The sequence below is a fragment of the Gekko japonicus genome, unplaced genomic scaffold, assembly GCF_001447785.1.
Source record: "Gekko japonicus isolate JY-2015 unplaced genomic scaffold, Gekko_japonicus_V1.1 scaffold1275, whole genome shotgun sequence".
NCBI classification, from domain to species: Eukaryota; Metazoa; Chordata; class Lepidosauria; order Squamata; family Gekkonidae; genus Gekko; species Gekko japonicus.
In genome coordinates this window covers 378873-398225 of record NW_015177051.1, presented here as the reverse complement: position 1 = coordinate 398225, position 19353 = coordinate 378873, and the positions used below count along the sequence as shown (strand labels likewise).

The following is a 19353-nucleotide window of genomic DNA, read 5'->3' as shown; positions in this document are numbered from 1 at the left end:
CATATCTCCAGAAATTTCCCACCTGGAGTTGGTAACCCTATCTCTTTCCCAGCCAATCATCAACCTACCTTTATTTCCCCCTCACTCTTCAGCTTTCCACCCCCCACACACCTGCAGCCTCTCCCGTGCTCTGAAGCCCTGACTGCTACGTCACATTGGCTGTCATATGGGGGCCACCTCAGCAGCATATAAGGATACAGAGCCCACCATTTTCTCCAGGGGAACTGATCTCTGCCATCTGGAAAGCAGTTGTAATTCTGAGTGATCTCCAGCCCTCACCTGGAGATTGGAGACATTTTACCTCAGAACAGCAAAACTGTTTAGAATGTTAGAGGCAAAAGCCAATCAAGTTGCATATGCAAACGACCTCTGTGTTCCAAGGCAGAGGCCAATGAGGCTGCATATGCAAGTAACCTCTGTGTTCTGACTGGCTATGGGGGGGGAGAGGAACAGCAAAATGTTTAGAATGTTGAAGGCAGGACTCAGGTAAAGCAGCCAGTGGATAGGGAGACCCTCTGAATGACAGGTCAGAGAGCGAACTGATTTTGGAGCGTGTGGAATGTTCTAGAGAAGTGCCACCACCATTCGGCTTTTATTTATAAGGGAGATTCCACCAATATGACATTACAGACATCTCTTAGAGATTATCCTATATTTTGCTTCACTCTGAATCCAAAGGCTTCCTTGTCTCTCATTCCAGGTTTTATACAAAAGCGGGTGAATTTTTAAAGAACTGAATGCAACATCTGCTTTGCAAAAATAAAGGAGTTTTAAACTTAATGGAAAAATAAACATAACATGTAATACGAATTATAAATACAGTACACAACTGTGGCTTAGATGCCATGAAGTATCTCTGCAGGTAGAGAAATATTTGATCCTAGAACACTTTCTCACCTCCTGTGGCAGCCTGAAATGCTCTCTGAAATCCTGTTCCTGAGGGTCCCCAGGAACAGAATTTGGGGGGACACTTCAGGCTACCACAGGAGGGGGAAGACAAGAAAGCTGCATTCTGTAAACGTGTGTCCCTCTGCCTGCAGAAATACTCTTTAGGATCTAAGCCTATATTATTTCATGCCAGCAGCTTCGACAGATTATTCAGCGGGGCTGACTCCAAAATCAAATAGTGGAAGAACATCTTTTCTATGTTATTGTCCAAATACAGTTGCTCTGTTATTTTTGCAATATTCTGAACAGTGGTTAGATTGTCCACATTCTCTACAGTATTGTTCAGTAGCTCTGAACAAAATACAGTAATTTACGCAAAGCATTGCTCATCGTTGAAAATGGTAATTTAGCTGAGGTCCATATGACACCGTGTACCCCCTTGAATTTTGGCTACTTGCAATTAATTCTGCAACTGGACAACTCTAGGTGAACATTATTTCTTTTAACACCACCTTTTTATGTTACAAGATGTCAAAGATTATAAATAACGTAAATAAGTAAGTAAATAAATGAAGGAGTTAGCACTTTGGGAAGTGTGGTAAATAATTAGTTAAGATTATGCTACTGATGCAGGGGCACACAGAAATGAATATGCTAAGTAAATAAATAAATTAGTGTTCTTGACAGGTACCAATGATAGCATAGGCTGTGAATAAGGCACCCGAAGACACAGTTTTAGAAGAACAGAGACTGATCTGTCAATAGTGGAGACAAAAGTTACATGATTAGGTATTTATTATTTATTACACACAGGAAGCATATAATAATAATAATAATAATAATAAACCAAGTTTATACAACAGGTATGCAGACTGGCTGGGGAATCCCCCTAAAGATTAATATCTGAATTTTCAATCCACTCAACTGCAGCTGGGGAGAGTTCAAAGAGCTCCATCACATCATCTTGGAAAGAATGGTGTTCACATTCCTGTGACAAATGGAAAATAGTTTTGCAGGCTACACCACAATCTGCTAGCACTTTAATATGTTGTAAATGGTTTTAATCAGGGCTTTTTTGTAGAAAAAGCCCAGCAGGAACTCATTAGCATAATAGGCCACACCCAATAGCATAAACTCATTAGAATATTAGGCCACACCCTAACAGCACAACTCATTAGCATATTAGACCACACCCCATGTTACCAGAAGTGTGGTCATCCAGCCACACCTACCTTTTGCTTCTTATTCTGTTTACTTTGTTTATTGTCAAACGGGCTTTTTTTGTAGCAGGAACTTCTTTGCATGTTAGGCCACACACCCCTAATGTAGCCAATCCTAATGAGTTTCTGCTGTTGGGTGTGGCCTATTATGCTAATGAGTTCCTGCTGGGCGGGGCCAACTTGGGAGCCAGCCGGAACTCCATTCCTGTGCGTTCCTGCCCAAAAATAGCCGTGGTTTTAATGAATTGTCTGTGAACTGTTCGAAGGATTATTTTTAGATGTTTATATTTATTGTTATTGTGCTTTTATCATGTGAACCGCCCTGAGCCTGCTATGGCGGGGAGGGTGGGGTACAAATCTAAATAAATAAATAAATAAATAATCTAATTCAGGTCCTAATATTTTGCCCCATTTAAACAACAGGTCTGCACAGCTGCCAAAGCCTGTCTGTATTCTGTTAGCTGTCTTCCACACTTTATGTGGTAAGTCAAATCCTGTGGGCCTCTCATTGGTGTTTATCATGTTATGGATATCGGGTGGAACTGATTGTATCCATGTTCGCAACCATTAATTCCCTAGATCGAGATTTTGTGATGGCAGGATTTGTGCAGATCTTATTGCTGGATGTCAGGATCTTAGTCTGGATAGGCCCATGTCAGCCATGTCTTTGTGGATGGGCAATTCTCTGTTTTCAATTATCTTTCTATATCACAAAGAACAGCATCTTGTCTTTGGAGATGTGGGGGAGCGACATTTTTATTTATTTATTTATCATTCGACTTGATATACCGCCCTAACCCCCGTAGGGGTCTCTGGGCGGTTTACAATTCTTGGGTGCTAGTCACCTATATCAACCCTAACTACGGCCACTTTTCCCGGCTCGGCTTCTTCTTTCGGCTGTGAGATGTCCGAGTGCTTAGGCAGACAGGTGGATGGATGGATCACCGGCGACGTTGTCCTCAGCCCGACTGTGTCCTTCCGGCTCCGTGCGCCTCCGGATGACGTCATTGCGCCTCCATCCTCCGTCGATGACAGCTGCCCTGCTCTTCCGCTGCTGGCCACCAGGGATCAGTCCCCTTCTGGCTCTGCTGCCGCCGCTTGCCACCTTCAGCGTTACACCGCCTCCTCTTCCAATCGTCTGCCGCTGCTGCTCCGCTGTAGCCGCCGTTCTCGCCGTCGCCGTTGCCGCCGCCGCCACTCCACACACACCTCCATGGGAGGAGGAGGGTGCCCCCCACCCTACTAAGGGTGGGTACCCATTTATCTACTCGCCGATAGGTAGTTACTTGGCTTTCAAACCGCTGGGTGGGCGGGAGCTAGGACTTAAGGGTCGAGAGCTCACCTCGACCACGGTGGGACTCGAACAGGTGCTCGAGTTGATGTTAATGCAGGCGTTATACTGCCTGCGCCACCATGGCACAACATGGGTAGCCAATAGGTCAGAGTGGGTTTAATACATCTGCTGATGGTTCTCATTGCTGTATTGGGTTGGACATCAAGTTTGTGGACATAGGGGCTGTTGAGCCACACATATTCCGCAGTACTATACACCAACCCCAAAGCTGAGCATCTAAGTAGTAGACGCACCCCAAGTTGTACCACATAATTTTTGGAGAATGTTGTTTTGTGTGTGTCTTTTTGCTGCTACACTGGTATGATGGTGTTTATAGTTCAAGGTCCTGTCCAGGGTAATGCCAAGGTACTTAGGTGTATGGTTGTGTGTAAGTCGGGTGCCATTAAGGTGGACATTCAGTTCACATTTGGCAAGATTGTTTTTGAGACAGAAACAGGAACATTATGTTTTTCCTGGACTTGGGATAAGCCACCATTTACAGTAGTAGTCAGCCAAAATTTTGAGGTCCAGTTCCATGATCCTGCATCTATTCAGAATATTAGAATGCACTAAATTACAGGATTCAGACACAAGACAGGAAAATCAGTACTAAGCAATTATAGTCACAAAACTGTCTTAATATTAAAAGGCTAGTAATACAGCAGGATTTATAGCTTGAAAAAGAAATGTTCCTGCTGGGATAATAAAGCGAGAATTATCAGTCTGAGTTTGGGGACACAGCTTTTATACAGCTGTAACATCTGTGATCCATGTATATTTTAACTTTACATTTCCATTCAAAATAAAATTTCCAGCATCAGTTAGAGATGATTCTGCTTATAAAACTATCCACATATGATGTCACTGTCAAATATTGTATTACTAGTGAATGCTCTATAGTAAATACCACTATAAGAAAGAGAGACAAGCAGCAAAAGACCAATAAACATATGATGCATAGTGATACATACTAACATTTGGGCTGATTCCGCACAATCACTTGCTCCGGTGTCACCCCCCGATAATATCCACGGAAATTGATCAGTTCCCCACATATTAGTCCGGGTATGCAATTGACCCGAATCCAATGGCATTTCCCCCCGGATTTTCCGTCTCCGCTATTTTCAGGTTCTTTTTTTTTTTTTGCTGCGGTGTTGAAGTTGCGGCATTTCAGTGGGGAACTTGTGATTCGCTGCTGTCCCCTCTCCACCCCTTTAACGCCCCTTTGCTTCTTTCCCTCCCCTTCACTCCCATTCCCGCCTATCAACACCTCTTCAATGCTCTCCTGCTTCTCTCCCCCCCTCCTTCCTGCCTGCCTGCAAATCCCCCCTTCAGCATGCGCATGATTTTTTTTTTTAATTTCCCTTCCCATGTTGCATGGCAATGCAACAATGGGCCATCATTGACCGGCATTTAAATGTCCTTTTATATGTCCATATGCTGTTTTCTCATTTCTGTTTAGCAATTCGCCATGTGTAAAGGTTTAAGCATTCTTTTGCATGTTTGTATACTGTCTTCCCATCTGCCCCCTCCCCCACTTCCCGGCTCCATCCCTCCCCCCCTTCCTTGGTGCATGCGTGCTTTTTTCCCTCCAGCATTGCTTTACAATGCAATAATAGCCTATCGTTTACTGGACGCAACAATGGGCAATTGTCGACCGGCGTTTAAATATCCTTTAACATGTCCGTATGCTGTTTTCTCATTTCTGTTTGGAATTCGCCATTTGTGTAAAGCTTTAAGCATTCTTTTTCATGTTCGTATACTGACTTCCCATCCGCCCCCCCCCCTTCCCAGCTGCATCAATGGATGCTTTTCGTGGACATCGAGGGACCAATTGGTGTTTCAGTGGGCGGTGCATTACAATGCAACCCCGCCTCCATTCAAAAAAAGGAGGGAGAAGACAAGGGAGGGGACTCTAGATTCAGGGCAAGGCGACATGTGGAAATGAACACCCAGGCAAAACCCAGGTCAGATTTTTGTAATGCAGAAATGCGCGCATAGAATCCGGACAATTAGACCTGGGGGGAAAGGGGGGCAAAGTATTAGTGTGAAATCAGCCTTGCTAAAAATAATCTAACAGGCATTTTTCATTTTTCAACCATTGCAGAGATCTAAACCTTGCTTTACTTCATTACCCACTAGCAGTATCTCCTTTTCTCCCTTTCTCACAATACAAGAACTCGTGGGCACTCCATGAAACTGCTGAGCGGTCGGGTTAGAACGGATAAAAGGAAGTACTTCTTCACCCAAAGAGTGATTAACACATGGAATTCACTGCCACAGGAGGTGGTGATGGCTACAAGCATGGACGGCTTCAAAAGGGAATTAGATAAGCATATGGAGCAGAGGTCCATCAGTGGCTATTAGCCACAAGGTATAGATAGGGGCTCTGGGGCAAGTGATGCTCTGCCTTCTTGGTGCTTGGGGGGGGTCAACAGTGGGAGAGCTTCTAATGTCCTGGCCCACTGGTGGACCTCCTGATGGCACTGGTATTTCTGGCCACTGTGTGACACAGAGTGTTGGACGGGATGGGCCTTTGGCCTGATCCAACTTTGGCGTCTCTTATGTTCTTATGTTCTTATGATACCATTCTTTGATATTGTTGTTTTATTAGTGATTGGCTAATTACTTTTTGTCGCAATCACTAACATCAACTTGGACAACGTCTTGTTAAACAATGTATTATTTTCCATAGTGACAAGCCCTTTGGTTAAGAATCAATTACATACATCACCAAGGAGTTAATCAAAATGATTTTTTCCAAGGGAATATTTCTACTTTAGTCATGATTTATCTTTCTTTGTATTGAACTTGTCAGCTTTGTCCATAGAAAATAAAATGGACTTTCTCTTAAAATGTAACCCATGTAAGGTAATGGAATTAAACTAATTTTGCATATTCAACCAGACAAAACCCTTATCTGAGCAGCTTGCAAATTACATTAAAACCGAAAGTATTGTTTCTCCACCCTCTCCCCAATTCCTGGAAATTAATTTCAGAGACAGCTGATAATTTTAATTGCTCTCTAGGTTAGCCAACAAGGAACAGCTCAAGGAAACCTTAAGAACAGGGAGTTGGGAAACCTTAATTATGGGACCACCTGCTCCCATATGAACCTACCTGTCCACTCCATCATCTTTGGAGACCTTGCCGTCTGAGGCTAAATGGGTGGCAACCCAAAAAAGGGCCTTCTAAGTCATGGCACAGAAATTTTGGAACTCCCTCCCCAGGGAGATTTATCTGTCTTCTTATTTAGTTGTCTTCCACCAGCAGGTGAAGACTTTTTTGTTTGGTTTGGCGTTCTCACACTAACTGTTATTGGCCCTTCTTCCCGGTTGTGTTATGTACATTTGTGTTTATATGTTTTACTGAATTATTTTACGTATGCTTCATTTTAGATGCTGTTTTAACATCTCAAATATTTTAATGTTGAAATGTTTTGGTGTTATGCCATCTTGTTGACCATGTTTGGGTAGAGAGGTGGCAGAGAAATATTTTAAATAAACTAACTAGGGAGCAACTTGACTCAGTTGACTCAGTTGATGGGGAAAATCAGCTGGGAGTTGTGCCCTTATCTACCACATCAAAATAAGTGTGTGGGGAGCATGAGAAGAAGCAGACTCAGAGCTGACCACCACCCCCAAACAAAACAGCTACTCCATGGCTGCAAAATGGAGCTCTTCCCTCCTGTCCAAGCTCGGCAAGGACAGAAGCAAAGTTTCTGATCGGTGGCCCCTGGCACACGGGACGGCTGAAACGCGGCTACTCAGAGACGCTCCAAACTTGAGACGCCGCGATGGGATCCCACGGATCCCCTAGCCGCGGCGCATCGCTCCCCGGCACGATCAGATGCCGGGGAGGAAAAGTCCGAGGGGAGGGGGGAGGCTGCCGAACTGCGCATGCTCGGGCATGCGCAGTACGGCCGGGGGCCGGGATGCGGCGGCGCAAGGACGCGCCACCGATCCCACAGCCCGGCCTGAGCCGCACCAATGGATGCAACCACCTAGAGAGGTGGTTCTTTTTTACGGCGCAGTATGGGCTGTTGGGACGGATCAGGGACGGAGACGGCACGCTCCCCAGATGTTGAGGTGAGATCGCGCCTGTTTGCTCCGCCCCAGTTCCGTCCCGCTCCCGGCCCAAATGGGCTCGTATGAACAGGGCCTCCGTATTGCAAAAAGGAGAAAAAGAGCTCAGATAGAAAGACCTCAGTTCTCCCACCACCCCCAACCTCGGTGGGAACAGATGCCATGCTCCTAATCTCTGCACTTCAAGAGACAGGGCTTGTTTCTTTCCCCCTTCTCAAAGCTGGCTGGGGACAGATGTGATGCTATTAATCAGTGTACTGCAAGACTGAGAAGAGTAAGAGCATAGGGTTGCCAGCTTCCAGGTGGTGGCTGCAGATCTCATGGGATTACAACTGATTTCCAGGTGACAGAGATAAGTTCACCTGAAGAAAATGGACACTTTATAAGGTGGACCCTATGGCATTATACCTCACTGAAGATCCTCCCCTCCCCATACCCTGCTCTCCTCAGGCTCCGGTCCCAAAATCTCCAGGTATTTCCCAATCGAGAGCTCACAACCCTAGTGAAGAGCTAGTTTCTCTCCTTTTCTCTCTCATTAAGCAAAGCTTCCAGGATGGGATATCAGAAGAACCTGACTTCCAGGTGATCAGCTGAGAGTCAGCTCCTGATTCCTCCCCACCCCCCCAAAAAAAGTTTGCTGGGTACAGAGTAAAATTTCTCCAGGAGGAGATCAAAAGCCAACTCTCTGTTGATCTCTCATCATCTTGGAGTCAGCTTCTAATGGCTGCAAATAGCTTGTTCCTGTTCCTGCAAATATATATGAAAAGGTTGCAAGCAGCCAAACAGGACGTTGATTAATTTGCTGCCTGATCACCACTAGCAAACAGAAGTGAGTCAAACTAGCAGGTCTTCCAGCATCCCTAATCCAAACTAGCACCTGAGCCAAATTAGGCTTTATATACTCTCACTACAACCTTCTCATAATCTATGTGACTAATAGTAGCACTGATTCAAGCCCTGGAACCAGGAAAGTGGGCTTTTGGAGAGTAAATAAAAGGGTGTGCTGAAGGTTTAGTTCCAATAGGTTGTTGAGCTTGGGACATTTTCACAGACTATTCGCACAGTTCTGTCAGAACTCTTAGCATTAAAGGGTTTGAATAATAGATAATATTTTGAAGATAATTGGGGGAGAGGAATGGTCATAGAAAAACCAATCACAGAAGGAATAACTGCAGTGTTCTCCAGTCATTTTTATACAACAAGCTGTGTAAGTGAAAAGGGAGAAATTACATCCAATTCTTGCACTAATCGGGGGGGGGGGGGGGGGGGGGGGATAGCAAAACATTCCAGAACACTTCTGGTGGTTCTTCTACTTTTCCTTTTCCAGTTTACAGATAATAGCGCAGATACAACACCTCATTAGCACATCCACCCTCCATTGTGCCAGCACACTCCCATTTCTCTGCGGTTTTCTCTAAACACCATCAATAACTGCCAATTTGCCACTATGGCATACAATACAATACACTTATATAATACCTCTTCGAATGCTCCTCCTTAATTTGTTGCAAAGCTCAATACGTGGATTCTCTGAATTTTCTTCTGTGAAACCTGGACTTTGTTCTGGAGATGAAGGACCTTTGCTAAGATCCAGTGGTACTTTAGAAGATGTAGGTGGTGGTGATGTGGCAGGGCTGTATGTTGAGGTAGGACTACTAGCAAGGGAAGAAGTGGATAGATCTAATGCTCCTAATCGTGAATTCAGTGGAGAACTTAATGACAGTTTTCTGGTTGTGACAGGAGAGGACGTTCTAGAAAGTGACAGAGGTGGAGGAGAAGAGAATTTGCGGCAGAGATGTGGTGATTTTGCATCAGCCAGATGTTCTCCTCTGCTGTTTTGATTAGTAGCAAAAAACAACTCCAAAGAGCTAAAAACAAAACAAAAGAGAAGTAAATAAGTAAACAAAAAAGTATGTAAAAACTGCCACAAGTAAGTATATAAAGGTATAATATTAGACAAAAGTCCAAAATAGTATATCATTAATGAAATTATTATGGTTGTGCCACATGTATCACGAAAACCTGCAGTGACTTATCTGGGCCCCAGTAGCTACCAATAAAACAACAGGGTGAGACCCAGACTGAGCCAGTGTTTTTACAATTTTCAGAATGAGACTGAGCAAAAGCAATGTTGGAACAAAGAGTTCTTTGCCATCACTACCACTACTGAATGGACATTCAAATACATTCTGTTCTGTGAGGTCAAATTCACTGAGAGTGTTTCTTCCTTTGTGGTTCAGCCTTCACCCTAGCTGCCACGTTTCCTGTGCTTCTATTGTACACTAAAGAACAGATTAGTTCTGGCTTGACTAAAAAGAATTATCAACCACAAAGTTATCTCCATGTTGTAGTTCAAAACCCTTACAGTAGAACAGCTGAGCAACTCAGTTAATCATTCTCCTGGAAACATCTGGAATCACAACTTTGATGGGATGGTTCATTCTGCCTGACCAGACATCCCTTTAGAGGTTATAGGATACTACAAAGGCAGTGATTCATCCATGTCATCATGGATCAACCCCACGTTCTTGAGTATAAGACATCAGATCCCAGCACGTGACCTGCTACACTGCCATGTTCCACAATGACCTCTAAGGAGGACATAGGTCTTCAGTTTTATTGTAAAAAATAAGGGTTTTATGAAGCTTTTATTGAGGGCCTTGTGCCAAAATATGGTATACAAATTTACAAATAATTACGATATATACATATTGGAAGGTGATAAAAGGATAACTATTATGACAGTGGTCTTATGAGACAACAAGAATAGAAAAAAGCAAAACTCACCGAACAGGGATTGAGCTCAAAGGCCTTTTGTATATGTCTGAAAGTTTCTCTAGTACAACTGCAGCAGTAGTAAATATGCGATAAGTATGTAGGAAAGTATTAAGAAAATCAATACTGAGAAATCGCAAGTCGGTTAATCTCTCCAAAAGGCGTTCTACACTTGCATAACGAATCTGGGGCACTTTGCAGGAATTTAATGTTTTGCTGAAGCAAATGTCAACGTCATCTCTGTGAAGGCGAGCATCAGATCTACGTAACATATTATTTTAAAACAGTTATTAAAAGGGTACTTTCAAAGGAATACTCATATGTAAAATTATACACAGGTTGTTTCTATCTGCGCCTACATAAAATGTGTTATCTATTATATCAACTGGGAACTGAGACTTTACAAACAAATTCATCACATCCTAGGTAAGTGGGCACTGGGCAAAGCCACTTGGCAGAAAGTTTTACTAATCTTCCCAGAACCCTTGTTGACTTCATAATAATGAATACAATAGCCCACTGAATCTTGAACCTCCTCTGCCTCCACTACCATCCCTCATCATTATAGTTGCTCTGCTCGGGGGACATGGTCATAACAAAGATAGCAATGCAATGCAATGCAATAGTCCATCCATTAAACCGATATGTTTATAAAAATAGATGGCCAACAGATAGGTTGCAGGGAAGTGATCATACAGAGTTCACAAAAACAAGATCCTGGACTGAGATCTTCAAGAATCAGAAGTGAACTTGGACTCACAAAAGCTTATTCTAGAATACATTTTCTTAGCTTCTAAGGTGCCACTGGACTCCTGTTTAGTTCTCAAACAAGTATTCAGAATTATTGAGAATCAAAATAGCAGACAAAACAGACACAGAAATGATGCAGCATTTCCTTATGAAATATGGCACTTGTAATCCAACTTCGAGGTTTTATTGATCCCTCAGTTCTTCATCTGAAGGAGCCTTTAAGAAGACAGTGCAATCCTAAGAATACTTTCCAGAAAGTAAGTCCCATTGAATAGCTCTTAGGATTCTAATAAACCTATTTAGGAGTGTTCTAAACCTGCATGATAAGTTATCATACTTACTTGATCATATGTGGCACAGTTACTTTGGAGTTTTCTTCAAATACTATGGTCATTAAACCATTGCACCGTATATTGTCAATGCACTGCATAAAGAAAACCCTATGTTACTGTCTTTTTCTTTTTATATTTGTAAGATATTTAATAAAAAGAAAAAGAAAAAAAATCAATTAAAATTCAGGCAACAAAAACAGCATTGTTTTCTTTCTCAAGTACTGTAAACCTCACAGTAATACAACAGTTGGACCAAATTTGTGAAATTTACCTAGGACATAAAAAATAGAACAGAGTGAATGAGTTGAAATGTTCAATTTGTGCACATAATAGATTCAAATTACCAAAGCCACAACAATTTTCTATAACATTTTTAGATATGTTTCGAGGACTTTTTGAACCAGCTTTAGGAGCCTTTCTATAGTATCCTTGGAGAGTTGCCAGGAAGACCCAAGATGTTTCCCAATGAGTTTATAGGCTGGGCAGGAAACAATGCCTCTATCTCAATTCAGGAGTCATAAGCAAACTAGAGTGTGCTCATGACCAGCACAACTGATCAACTATCAGGCTCCCATTCCAGCCCGCTTCTTCCTCCTTCCCCATCCTGGTATGCCAAGATCAGAGGTCTTCAATTAATGCGTCTGTTGTGGTGTACTAATGTGGGCAATTAAACCCACTACTTGGAATATTTCTTTCCCAGTAATCAGGCTTCTTAAGAACAGTTTAACCATAGGGATGTAATAACAACAGCCAATTGTTTTTTTATCTATATGTTAAATGAACAAGTTCTATGTTTATTTAGGAGCTGTGGTGGCTCAAGTGGTTAAGACCCTGAACTGCCGACCAGAAGGTCGGTAGTTCAGCAGTTCGAGACCCAAGTGCCGCATGATGGAGTGAGCTCCTGTCTGGTCCCAGCTCCTGCCAACCTAGCAGTTCGAAAGCAAGAAATTGCAAGTAGATAAATAGGTGCCACTTCGCTGGGAAGGTAACAGTGTTCCGTGTGCCTCGGCGTCTAGTCATGCCGGCCACATGACCACAGAAATGTTTTGGGAAAGTGCTGGCTCTTCGGCTTGGAAACGGAGATGAGCACTGCATCCCTAGTCAGATTCGACTGGCTTTCGAACAAGGGAAACCTTTACCTTACCCTATCTTTACTTACATAATAAATACATTTTGTTACAGAGTATTGTAACTATATGCCTTGAGGCTATCTTGTCAAATATCTGCAACATGTGATGACAATCACTGGTGTTTTTTTTAAGTGGAAAAATAACTTTGAAAAATGTCTTTGATACAGAGTAATAGTCATACACTTAAACAGTGGTTCAGTTTTCTACTTTTTATTATTCATAAAAGCTTTGAGAGAATCCATCTTTAAGTTTCTTTTGCATCATATTTGACATGGGTGAAAGGAGACCTACATGGCCTGAAAGAGATTTGCTTTATAATTTCAGCCCATCAATTAATTGGAAGCAAATTTTAATCTGTGATTATAGCTTTAGTGGATTAATATACCAATTAAATATATTAAATGCTGGAATCTTAATCATATTACCAATGTAGGGGGGGAAATCAATGTCCTTTTCCTTCGCTTTTGGTATAATTTACTGACAACTACTGAGGTCAATGGAATTGTTCTGGGATAAGATGTATAGAGCTTGTAATCTTTGCTACAAAACCGTATTAATGTCAGTATATGATTTTGTACATAACAGCAGTTTTTCATGCAATCTGGATGCTGTTATCATGAATGTAGATTACATACAATGAGCTGTCAATGTTAACACTCCTACCCAAACTTCTTTATTTTCTGAAACTGCATTTGTTGTTGTTGTTAAAGTCACCCCAGTGAATCAATGCATTTAAGACATGCTAATTTTATCTGCCCGCTAAAGGTCCTAGAAACCATATACTTTGCCTCCTCCCATTTTTTTCAATTTTCATTTTATTGAAATGTATTGGAAATTGTTTCCGTGCACAGAAGTAGAGGTGTAATTGTACCAATTCTGCCTGAAAATTTGAAAAGTCTGAGTATGCAGTTTGGAGAGGAAGAAGTATGAGACAACTGTGCAGATGATTACAGGGTAAAAAAGATATAAAATTCAAGATAAGACACAAGACAGAATTCAAAGAACACAATGAACTTTGGACACTCAAAGAAGCTTTTGGATTACTTTTCTTGAACATCAGTCCCTCTGTTACATGGCACAACTTTTGAAATGGAGAAAAGTCTCAAAACAATTTATGAAATTATTTATTTATTAAACCGCCACACTACATTCTTGGTAGAAGCCTTCAAGTATCGTACAACATAATTCAGTACAGCATTTAAAAATTAAACTATGTAGAGATACTGGCCTATGGTCTCATATTCCATACAGCAAAGTCCAAAGTCCTTCTCCAGCTTAAGGGGTTCTTCCACCAGAGGAAGAGCCATGTAAATTGGAAGAAGACTTCTTAGGCTAAAGAAAGACTTGAAACTTTGGTGAACACAGTGGTACAAGATGTTATATTTCTTACATATTACTTTTAAACACAGAATAAATAAAACATACTACATGTTTTTATTATTAAAAAATCAAGTTACCTGACTAATGTCACTTGTCCACGCTGCTTTTTCCTGCCGTGAAGGGGCTAACAGTACAACAGTGAAAGGAGGAGCATCAGGTGGTTCTACCACGATCTTGAAATCAAGATGTCCAAACACTTGCCCGGAACCTTTTGCTGTACAATTGGGGCAAGGGGGGGGGATCAACCTGTTACAAACTGAACCTCAGACCTCAGAGAAATTAATTCACAATTGAGAAGTTATTTTTCTTGCAGAGAATGGTCAGAATCCAAAGACCTACTTCAGCTCAGTGGAATTTTCTATTTTCCCTTGAAAAATAGACTCCATATAAGCAGAGATTGCCTTTTCAAATTCCCCTGAGCTTAAAAAGCAGTTTACAGTGTAGCACAACAGGCCACTTGTTTAAAAAAGCCATTTAAAGGTACCAAATCAGTTCTTTGGATCCTGGTTTGTAGGTTCCCCAGTATGACAGTTTGCAGAGTTCTAAAGTGGGCATGGAACTTCATACAAGAGAACCTCATTCACTTTAATGTTTAAGAAAACTCTGTGCATACACTCCCACTGTCTACAGAAAGCTCTCTCTGTCACTGAAGTGACTGAATGAGCCCACCATTCATGGGAAGCTTCCTCTGCACAGCTTCCCAATGTGATCATTGGTATCATTTTATTTATTTCATTCCATTTATATCCCGCCCTCCCCGCACGCAGGCTCAGGGCGGCTTACAGGCACAAAGTGCGATAAAAACAAACAGATTAAAACAACAAAAGCTAAAATTTGGTATCTATATACTATGGGCAGTTAACAAAATCTACTGTGTTTAATTGTCTTGCACCCTTGAACATAGAAGTAACACTCAGCCAACATATTATATTCTCTGATATTTGCAGAGCCCTGGATTATACTCATGGTCATTAATACATACACAAATTAATGAAAAATCCAGGATGCACAATTCCATCCTTACTGTGCCTCTGTAATTTATAAAATGATGAAAGATCCCACTAATCCAGACTTCCAATTGCTAACTATTCAGATGAGGCAAGTTAGTAATTGCCCCAGCAAAGCTCAGTGTTTTTGCTGTGATGATACACTACTAGCTCTTTAATGTTAACTGCTATAGCACAACTCTGCAGTAAAAATGGTGACGGAATAATAGAAGCAGGACAAGCAGAATCTGGCATTTGTGACCACAACTTGAGTCATAATTATTCAACAAAATTATTCATACACTTCTAGACAAGCAAGTCTACAGATAAAGAAAAAGAAGTTTTAATAAGTCTTTTTATCTTGGGTGTTAATTTCATATCAAGATGCAGAATGAAAAACTGTAGTCAGGAGAGCACTTTAAGACCTTGTGATTTCTGTGAGAAGTTAATCATATGCTTTGCTCTTCCACTGAAATCACTGGGGTGTCAAATAGTTTAATTTTGATTACACCAAGTGCACTGTATTTAACTTCAGAAGTCACTTGCTTGAAAGTTGGTGGGAGTGCCCAGTCATACATGCATTCTGGGAAGAGGTTCTGGGAATTATAAGTGATATTACATCGCTAGAACTACCAGCTTGTCCCAAACTGGTGCTCTTTGACAGATTGGAGGCAGTCACGGCAACTAGGGCCCAGAAAGAGCTTATATCAAAACTTTTGACAGCAGCTTGTCTAACCATAGCGGCTGGATGGAAAGCCAGCTCTCCTCCCCAGATACAAACATGGTACGACAAAACATGGGATCTATTCAGAGGTCATTTCGGGGGGGATCGCAGTTCCCCCGGGTGAGGTACGGGGGGTGGGGCACATGACGAAGCCCCGCCCCCTGCTTCCGGCCGCCCTGCTTCTGGCCCTCATTCAGCCAGGAGGAGGCAGGAGAAGAGGGAGGGTAAGTTGCTTCCTCCCTGCCTCTCCCCACCCCTGCCTGCCTGGGGCCAGGGAGGGCCTTCGCAGGGCTTCCTTGCACTCCCACTGGCCTCGCAGGTCCACCGCCAGGCCCCTCATGGGGCTCGGCAGTGGAGCTGCAAGGCCGGCAGCGGCCGGTACCGTTGGGGGTGGGGTGTGTGGCCTTATGACACACTTCCGGTGATGTCAGGGGGTGTGGCCTTATGACACACTTCTGGTGATGTCAGGGGGTGTGGCCTTATGACACACTTCTGGTGATGTCAGGGGGTGTGGCATATGCTAATGAGTTATGCTAATGAGTTCCCCTAGCTCTTTTTCTACAAAACTACCCCTGGATCTATTTATCTTAGATAAGCTGACACAGATCACTCAAGTTACAGCAGCAGACACATCAAAGGCATACGGGCGATTTGTTGCAGTCTGGTATACAGTGCTTCAATATATGTCAGAAAAGAACATACTCCCTTCAAAGTCCGCTTATGTTCCATGGATACGCTTTTAGTTTATTGCTAACGAAGATCACAGTACATAAGCTTGATCACCATTATGGAAGCTGGTTTTGTTGCTTTGTTCACTAGTTCGTAGATTAGAGGGTTGCAAGAAAGGCAAACTTGTTGGGATTAGAGGGGTTTATAAGATTTTGTTTGGTTTACCACTCACTGTAACGATAGAGTTTTATGACTTGTATGTAAATGCTGTTATGCTACTTTGCTCTGTTTAATTAAAAAAATGTTTTTTAAAAAAGAAAGAGTCAAACATGGTATCATGAAACATGTGCCCAAGGCCTTGGTTGTCAAACTGTGGTGAACAGGATTGGGCCCAATTGTTTGAGACTCTCTTCACCAAATCCTATAAAAAAAGGAGCTGTGTAAGGGAGTAGTCCTGATCATTTCATTCAGACTTGTGCCAGAGAATTTTTTTGTGGGCTATGCCAATTTTTTATTAACCAGAAACAGGGGTCTTGTTGTAGAAAAAGAGCTGCCGGAGCTCATTAGCATAACTCATTGAAACATGTGCCCAAGGCCTTGGTTGTCAAACTGTGGTGAACAGGATTGGGCCCAATTGTTTGAGACTCTCTTCACCAAATCCTATAAAAAAAGGAGCTGTGTAAGGGAGTAGTCCTGATCATTTCATTCAGACTTGTGCCAGAGAATTTTTTTGTGGGCTATGCCAATTTTTTATTAACCAGAAACATAATATTTTAAAATATATATATAAACATTATAACTGTATTAGACTTTTTGCTGTAACTTACAGTCATCATCATTCATATCAGTTTCCTCAATTAGTGTGCATTCTATTAACGAGAGAACACCTCCTGCCTAGAGAAATAAATCATATTTTTTCATAAATTCCCCCTTTCTCCCACTTTAAATCTGCAAAATTATACTTTAACATTACAAGGCTTCCAACAGCTAAATATGTTTCTAAGAATCATTAGTGCTAGAAAATGAAAACAATATTAACCTGCATGTGTTTCTTTTTCCAATTAAAATAACCCTCTAAGCTGAGCACAAATGAAATTCATTTTATTGATAAAATTAATAACACAGCACGTTCATCCACTGTAGTAAAGAAACTGATTATTAATGATATTTAAATAAAATAAACAGGATACCAAAACTTAAAACTGTAGACCTGATTCGTGCAGAACTATTTTTTTAGATGCATTGAATACATTTAGTCTGTAATCTATCTAAAAGTTTAATTCAGAAAGACCTTGCAGTGGGAGTTGGGGGACAATGACAACACATGATGTCCAGGGGAAAACAAGAAGTCACGTCACACTTCTCTCGAAATCATCAGAAACTTAACAGTAAAACCATAGACTTTCTGGTGATTCCTACAGAGGCATGGTGTCACTTCTGTGTTTTCCCTGGAAGTGATGTAATGCTATTGAGCTGACAGTGATTTTTAAATTTATTTTTCTCCCACCAGCCAATGGAACTGTGGCAGGCAGCAGGGGTTGCCAGTTGGAGGTCTCCCACCCTAGGTGACCCAGCAAACCTGTCTTACAGTGTATATTAGAAAATTCTATACTCTAAATAGCATCATATGCATTACATTAAACATAAATAAGACACACCAAAATTATTCTGAAGAACAATTTGCTGAAATACCAATTAAAACTTTATGGAAGTCAAAGTATATAAAGTCTACCAAATCACCCTTGTCCACATGTTTCTTAACACCCTTTCAAAGAACTCAAAAAGGTTGATGAGACAGGACTTTGCTTTACAGAAAATACACTTTGCTCAGTAGATCTTGCTGTTCCCATTTCCAGACTGCAAAAGTGAAATAATACCAGAGTTCCTGGGTAGTTTCTACATAATCCATTCATTTGTTTATGCTTTTAAGATGAAGGCCATACAGATAAATTATGTATAGAACATTTTGTCCAAGGCTGACTGAAGAAAATGATTTATAGTGCAATCCTATGCACAATTAATTCAGTCTAAGGCCTGTGATTTAAAATTTAGATGGGAATATCTCTGCATAGGATCACAGAGTGCTCTCTTTCATATCTATGATTTTTTTCAAAAGTGTCTTCCAAACAGAGGTATGTATGTATGTATGAAAGGCAGTAATCTGACTGTTGGCTTCCTAAGAAAAAGCCGAATTTAAATAAAAATTGAAAACCATAATGGGGAAAATAAGTAAAAGAGAAATGTAGACAGAATACATTTCTTTTCCTGAGGCTCAGCAGTAATTTTCCTGCAATAAATGTACTCTGTATAATTTAGCTGACCAATTCTCATTTTTAATTACAAAAAAAATGAATTACACTCCATTAATTGCGTATCATTCTGAATCTGTATCTGAATATATTAAGAGAGAATGTTTCCAGTCAGTTGTGCATTGCCTCAGTGGATCAATTCATTGCAACCTTCCTGTTAAAATTATACTACCATGCAATAATGAAATCTCATGTCTGCTGTAAAGACAACATAATTAGGAATTGTCTGTTCTACATTTCACTATATTGGTTTTAAGTGAGATATTTGTGAAAATGTTGTACCTTAAGCAGGTGCAGCTTTCCTCCAGAGCTCCTTGTACAAATTAAAAAGTGTTTTGTAAATAAAAAACATTGTCTTTCACCTTCTTTTTTCAAAGACAATGATCCCAGACGAACTTTACTAAGTTTTCCCCTCTCAACTGAAGGGACCTGAATAAGAGTACCTGGTGATTAAAAAAGCAAATAGCACATCATAAATATATAATTGATAAGTGATGTTCTTAAATTCTGTATCCTGTGATCTATTTGACATTGTCTGTATATCTTACAGATCATATACCAATTTTAAATGTCAAGCCAAAACACATTTATTTCAGTGAAGTGTTTCACTGTAATCCAGCACAAAGATTATTATAAAGATTGAACTATAGTTCTCTGAGTCAACGGCTGAGTGAAACCCTTTTAAGCCCACCAACGTCAATGGATTTATAAGGGCATAACTCTGCTTTGGACGGCACTGTTCAAGTCTTTAGATTTTTCACACAAAGCTTAT

General features: G+C 41.2%; 1 protein-coding gene across 1 annotated transcript in view; it reads right to left on the bottom strand.

Annotated features, from left to right (window-relative positions):
* RASGRF2 (Ras protein specific guanine nucleotide releasing factor 2) overlaps window positions 1-19353 on the bottom strand; it is a 150909-nt gene that overhangs the window by 44248 nt on the left and 87308 nt on the right. The window contains exons 10-15 of the mRNA XM_015428113.1: window positions 18864-19024; window positions 17100-17166; window positions 13971-14107; window positions 11393-11475; window positions 10314-10562; window positions 9006-9394 (exon numbers count right to left, since the gene is read on the bottom strand). Coding sequence (XP_015283599.1) covers window positions 9006-9394; window positions 10314-10562; window positions 11393-11475; window positions 13971-14107; window positions 17100-17166; window positions 18864-19024 — 1086 coding nt within the window. The remainder of the gene's footprint in view (window positions 1-9005; window positions 9395-10313; window positions 10563-11392; window positions 11476-13970; window positions 14108-17099; window positions 17167-18863; window positions 19025-19353) is intronic.